The 6756-nt window shown below is 55.9% G+C and overlaps 1 protein-coding gene across 1 annotated transcript; it reads right to left on the bottom strand.

Annotated features, from left to right (window-relative positions):
* Window positions 1–3807: 3807 nt before the first annotated feature.
* Window positions 3808–6226, bottom strand: LOC123119675 (L-type lectin-domain containing receptor kinase S.4-like). The gene has a single exon (XM_044539564.1). The coding sequence runs from the start codon at window positions 6141–6143 to the stop codon at window positions 4062–4064; it is 2082 nt and encodes a 693-aa protein (XP_044395499.1). The 5' UTR covers window positions 6144–6226; the 3' UTR covers window positions 3808–4061.
* Window positions 6227–6756: the final 530 nt, after the last annotated feature.

The raw sequence follows: 6756 nt of genomic DNA, 5'->3' as shown, positions 1-6756 counted from the left end.
CTTTTTGTAGCAAAGGACAAGCCTGGACAAACCCTTATATAGAGAAAAGCGCTCCCGAGGACACATGGGAATTATCGTCAAGCTAGTTTTCATCACGCTCATATGATTCGCGTTCGTTACTTTGATAATTTGATATGTGGGTGGACCGGTGCTTGGGTGCTGTCCTTTCTTGGACAAGCATCCCACTTATGATTAACCCCTATTGCAAGCATCCGCAACTACAAAAGAAGTATTAAGGTAAACCTAACCATAGCATGAAACATATGGACCCAAATCAACCCCTTACGAAGCAACGCATAAACTAGGGTTTAAGCTTCTGTCACTCTAGCAACCCATCATCTACTTATTACTTCCCAATGCCTTCCTCTAGGCCCAAACAATGGTGAAGTGTCATGTAGTCGACGTTCACATAACACCACTAGAGGAAAGACAACATACATCTCATCAAAATATCGAACGAATACCAAATTCACATGACTACTTATCGCAAGACTTCTCCCATGTCCTCAGGAACAAACGTAACTACTCACACATCATATTCATGTTCATAATCAGAGGGATATTAATATGCATAATGGATCTGAACATATGATCTTCCACCAAATAAACCAACTAGCATCAACTACAAGGAGTAATCAACACTACTAGTAACCCACAGGTACCAATCTGAGGCTTTGGGACAAAGATTGGATACAAGAGATGAGCTAGGGTTTGAGAGGAGATGGTGCTGGTGAAGATGTTGATGGAGATTGGCCCCCTCCCGATGAGAGGATCGTTGGTGATGATGATGGCGATGATTTCCCCCTCCCGGAGGGAAGTTCCCCCGGCAGAACAGCCCTGCCGGAGCCCTAGATTGGTTCCGCCAAGGTTCCGCCTCGTGGCGGCGGAGTTTCTTCCCGCAAGGTTGCTTATGATTTTTTCTAGGGTAGAAGACTTCATATAGCAGAAGATGGGCACCGAAGGCCTGCCAGGGGGCCCACGAGGCAGGGGGCGCGCCCAGGGGGGTAGGGCGCGCCCCCCACCCTCGTGGCCAGGGTGTGGGCCCCCTCTGGTGGATTCTTTCACCAGTATTTTTTTTATTAATTTCAAAAATGACTTCCGTGGAGTTTCAGGACTTTTGGAGTTGTGCAGAATAGGCCTCTAATATTTGCTCCTTTTCCAGCCCAGAATTCCAGTTGCCGACATTCTCCCTGTTCATGTAAACCTTGTAAAATAAGAGAGAATATGCATAAGTATTGTGACATAACGTGTAATAACAGCCCATAATACAATAAATATCGATATAAAAGCATGTTGTAAAATGGACGTATCAATGGATTTTGTTGGATGTGTCGTGCCGGTGTCTGTATTAGCTTGGTGATGGCATTCCCCAATGGTGCCGGTCTGCCTCTCTCCTCATGAGCCGGAGTGTTATTGTTCTCGGTGCTCCGTTCTCGGAGGAGGACCTCAGCGTCTATGGCTTCATGCCTCATCGTGTATCTTCTTTGTTTGTAGCGTGTGAGGATTAGCTTGTTGCTTTCCAACGTCATCTTTCCGCTCTGTATTTTCTTCCTTGTTGCCTAAGGGCGTCTGCTTGTAATCCTGGCCGGGTTATGGCTTTGTTAATTCAAAGTCGGGCTAGGCTCGAGCCCCATCTTGGGCTCGGTTGATGCCTTTTCTTTAAAAATAAATAAACTTCCACCTTGGAGACGACCGTAATTATTTGTTTGATTCATTTATATATGCGTAGCAACGCACGATCGTTCTACTGATAAGATTCTGCGGTAGTGTTATAAAACCCAGAGAGGGGCGGATGGGTGGTATGACATGAAGACCTAAAAAAATTCTTCCTACTATTTCACTTCTTGCAATTCTTATGAAGTTTGTACCCCGGTGCTCTACTGAAAGCATGAAACTCAGTTTTTAGGGGACCGTTGCTATCTGAATCTCTATCCGAAGCCTGACACCTGCTCTGCTAATCACTTAGGAGTACCTCACAATTTGGCATGTTCTTGTTGAACCTGACTTCACGTATTTTCTTTGCTGCAAATGGTTCATCTGTCCTTGGACACGCAGTCTGATTTGGCCTTCAGGAAGACGCCCGGTCGCTTGAGGAGACTGTGGTCGAAGGCCTACGGATTATTAGTTCGGCTACCACATTGAGAATGTCGAGGGAAGAAACATTATCGTTGCTACTGTACGTGTTGGTCATACTCCCTCCGTTCCTAAATACAAGTCTTTGTAAAGATTTCACTATGAACCACATACGGATGTATGTAGATGCATTTTAGAGTATAGATTCACTCATTTTACTCCGTATGCAGTCTATAATAGAATCTCTACAAAAACTTATATTTAGGAACGGAGGAGGAAGTACAAGCGTATTTTGTTATGATTCTGCTGTTAATACATTTTATGCGTTCGCCAAGACACATTCACCATAGAAGGGTTCAATCCGTGGATCATGTCTATGTTATCCATCATGGGTTTACTGCTCAGCTAGCTGATCGCTCTTCTCACCAAACCTACTTTTCTAATAGGGGGGGGGGGGGGGGGGGCGATTGATGGCACATCTATGAACACGTGGAGTGTTTTTCGTGTGAAGGAAGGAACAACCGAAGGAAAGGAAAAAGCTTGCTGAAGAAGCCCTCTCAGTCTATCCTAGTTGCCAGGCGTCCCTGTATCTATCTTAGAGTGACAAATGACTTCATTATATATCTTAGGGGTGTGGAGGTGGTGCAGGTTCACCTTAAAAAAATTGTCATTGTCGGGATTAGAGGGTTGGCTGACGGCCTGGCAGCACAACGGTTAAGGAAAGGGCGGGGCTGCAAGGCTGATGCAGGAGCACTACCAACCACGGGCGATGGTGGTTGGCGGTTCGGCCGGTGGTAGGGAGGACGGTTGAAAGAAGAACATGGGGAGCTGAAGGTTGAAGAACGAATCGATTGCTAGTTTTGCATGAGACAGTTGAAACAAATCGACTGATCTAAATTGGACTTTTAGTGGACTTACCCCTGGCCAGTCCCTCGGCAGAATCGAATCATAGGAAGTTACAATCGCCCCAAACATCTGCAAAACCTTAAACCAACAACTGTTCAAGCATAATGGCGCTACTACTACTTGTAAGGTGCGTCGTTGTGCGAAATGGTCAATGGTTCACTGGCGCCACTACACCTGTTGATCCACTGACCAGATGAGGGCTCATGGTGTGGCCGTGTGGGGTCATACGCTGACGTGGGATGACCGCATGGACAGCGGCGAGAAGGGGAATGTGGCCACCGATGTCTGCGACAGCGGGTCCCCTCCGCCGGCCGCCGCCGCCCTCTCGAACGACGACGACGGGAACGAGTGCACGGAGTCGTCGTACCCAACCTCGCCGGAGCACACCGGAGGCGGCGGGGGCGGTGGGGGGGGGGGGCGATTGATGGCACATCTATGAACACGTGGAGTGTTTTTCGTGTGAAGGAAGGAACAACCGAAGGAAAGGAAGAAGCTTGCTGAAGAAGCCCTCTCGGTCTATCCTAGTTGCCACGCGTCCCTATATCTATCTTAGAGTGACAAATGACTTCATTATATATCTTAGGGGTGTGGAGATGGTGCAGGTTCACCTTAAAAAAATTGTCATTGTCGGGATTAGAGGGTTGGCTGGCGGCCCTGGCAGCACAACGGTTAAGGAAAGGGCGGGGCTGCAAGGTTGATGCAGGAGCACTGCCAACCACGGGCGATGGTGGTTGGTGGTTCGGCCGGTGGTAGGGAGGACGGTTGAAAGAAGAACATGGGGAGCTGAAGGTTGAAGAACGAATCGATTGCTAGTTTTGCATGAGACAGTTGAAACAAATCGACTGATCTAAATTGGACTTTTAGTGGACTTACCCTGGCCAGTCCCTCGGCAGAATCGAATCATAGGAAGTTACAATCGCCTCAAACATCTGCAAAACCTTAAACCAACAACTGTTCAAGCATAATGGCGCTACTACTACTTGTAAGGTGCGTCGTTGTGCGAAATGGTCAATGGTTCACTGGCGCCACTACACCTGTTGATCCACTGACCAGATGAGGGCTCATGGTGTGGCCGTGTGGGGTCATACGCTGACGTGGGATGACCGCATGGACAGCGGCGAGAAGGGGAATGTGGCCACCGATGTCTGCGACAGCGGGTCCCCTCCGCCGGCCGCCGCCGCCCTCTCGAACGACGACGACGGGAACGAGTGCACGAAGTCGTCGTACCCAACCTCGCCGGAGCACACCGGAGGCGGCGGGGGCGGTGGTGGCGGCGGCGGCACATCCGCGGCGTCCCCGCTGTCCAGGTACCTCGCCACCTCCCTCATCGTCGGCCGCGCCACCGGCACCGGGTGCGAGCACCACAGCCCCAGCTTCACCGCCACGGCCGCCTCCTCGGCGTCGAACGCCCCGCCCAGCCTCGCGTCCACCACCTTCTCCACCTCCCCCGCCGCGTACCGCTCCCACGCCCACTCCGCCAGCACCAGCTCCTCCGGCCCCGCCCGCGGCTCGATGGGTCGCCGCCCGGCGACCACCTCCAGCACCAGCGCCCCGAACGCGAACACGTCTGCCGCCGTCGTGGCCTTCCCCGTCCGCGTCAGCTCCGGCGCCAGGTACCCCAGTGTGCCCACCACCCGCGTCGTGGCCGGGTTCGCGCCGTGCTCGTACAGCTTGGCCAGCCCGAAGTCGCCGAGCCGCCCCGCCATGTCGCCGTCCAGGAGCACGTTGCTTGCCTTGACGTCGCGGTGGAGCACCACGTGCTCCCACTCCTCGTGCAGGTACAGCAGCGCCGACGCCACGTTCCGGAGGATCTTGTACCGGACGCCCCACGTCAGCCGCGCCGCCCGGAGGCCGTCGCCGAAGAGGTGCATGTCCAGGCTGCCGTTGGGCATGAAGTCGTAGACCAGGAGGAGGTCGCCGCGGCGGCGGCACCAGCCCTGGAGCTGCACGAGGTTGCGGTGGCGGAGCCGGCCGATGGACGCGATCTCGGCGACGAACTCCCGGAGCCCCTGCCGGGAATCGTGGGACACGCGCTTCACGGCGACCACGGTGGGGGGCGTGCCAGGGAGCACGCCGCGGTACACCTTGCCGAAGCCGCCGCGGCCGAGGAGCTCGCGATCGCGGAACCCTCGCGTGGCGCGCTTCAGCTCCGGGTACTTGTACCGGTGCGGGCCGTGGTCCAGCTCCCACGGCTCGATGACCTCGCGGTTCTTGATGCGGTATGCCGCGTAGGCGCCCGCGCCGGCGAGCACCAACAGCGCCACAAACGCCGAGAACACCGACGCGAGGATCAGGGTCGTCCTGCTCTTCTTGTCTGGCTTGGGCCTCGGCAGCGATGGGAGGGACGACAGGTCGAGCGGCGGTGCGGCGCCGCCGCCCAGCTTGAAGGTCCACCCCATGAGGTAGTGCGAGCTGGCAAGGAGCCCCGTGGACGCCGAGAAGCCGACGTAAATCTGCTCCTGGAAGACGATGGACAGGTCGACGTGGAAGGATATGAGGGGCGCCGCCGGCTTCTCGGGCGCCGCCAAGGTCGCGATGGAGACGTTGAGGAGCCTCCGGTCCCCATCGTAGTCGACCCAGGCGAGGACGGTGTCTCCGGACTTGAGGTTGATGGGCGCGGCGGACGCGGACGCGTTGGAGGTGAGGCTGTTGAGGTCGACGCCGACGTGGTTGTCGTTGATGTCGGCGAACTCGAAGTCCTGCACCGTGTCGAACTCGACGGCGAAGACGTGGTTGGTGGCGTTGCCGTCGTCGTCGGCGCTGACCAGGCCCAGGTACTGGCTGGGCAGCGCCCCCGGGAGGCGCGGGTCGGGGGCGGCCACGAAGGCGAAGCCGTGGCCGCCGAGCCTGGGGTACTCGGGCACGACGGCGAACGCGAACGCCGTGGAGAAGGACACCGCCGCCGCGGTGGCGTTGTTCTTGGCACCGGAGCCGGGCGGGCCGAGGAGGCGGAGCGGGGACGGGTAGAAGGCGTGGCCCTTGAGCCGGGAGGTGTCGTTGGTGAGGCGCATGATGCCGTCCGGCTGGAGCTCCGTGACGCCGTTCAGGGTGAGGTTCGGGGCGCCGCCGTTGCGGGCAGCGCCGAAGCCGGTGTAGGTGAATTCTTGGGAAGCGGCGAGGGTGGCGAGGAGGAGGAGGAGGAACAGAGCTGGGATGAGAGACATTGCATTGGAGGCGGGGCAGGTCAGCCGATGCTGCTGCTGTTTCTTGTGGTGGGTGGGTGGAAGATGGAGGGAGGTGTTAAATGGCGGGCGGGGTTGCTGGTTTTGTAGGGGGGAGGAAGAAAAGGGAGAGGAGTCATGCAGTGACCAGTGAGTGTTTAATTTGACTGGCCGACCCGCCTTCATGTTCCATCATTGATTTTCTTTCCCTAATCTTCTTAGCCATGAAAAAAAATGAATTCTCACGTAAATGTATTAGCTGGCAAGACATCTAGAGCTTGATTTTTTGTCGAAAGACCCTCTGCCAAGTGGATTTGCCAGAAAAGACCCCCTCCAGACGCAATTGACAAAAAGACCCCCTCATCCGTGGCGGTAGTCGCGGCAGATGACACGTGGCACCTGCCGCCACGGCAGAAGGCGGCCGCGCGGGGCAGAATGGTTTTTTACAGCGCCAACAGCCGGGACGGAACGGGCCAGGCGATGTGGGCCACGCCGCCACCGAGCGAGGCGGCCAGCGCTGGCCCTGCCGCTCCCTGTCCGACACGGCCCGCTGCGCGCGGGCCCAGCAGGTGGGCCAGGCCGCCACCGCAGGAGGCGGCACTGCTGTTCGTGTTGC

The sequence above is a fragment of the Triticum aestivum genome, chromosome 5D (assembly GCF_018294505.1).
Source record: "Triticum aestivum cultivar Chinese Spring chromosome 5D, IWGSC CS RefSeq v2.1, whole genome shotgun sequence".
Classification (NCBI taxonomy): Eukaryota; Viridiplantae; Streptophyta; class Magnoliopsida; order Poales; family Poaceae; genus Triticum; species Triticum aestivum.
Note: the sequence above shows the minus strand (reverse complement) of the source record. Positions and strands in the feature narration are given on the sequence as shown.

What these genes read in the sequence shown, in the direction of transcription:
- LOC123119675 (XM_044539564.1), bottom strand. Translation starts at nt 6,143, where the DNA reads ATGTCTCTCATCCCAGCTCTGTTCCTCCTCCTCCTCCTCGCCACCCTC.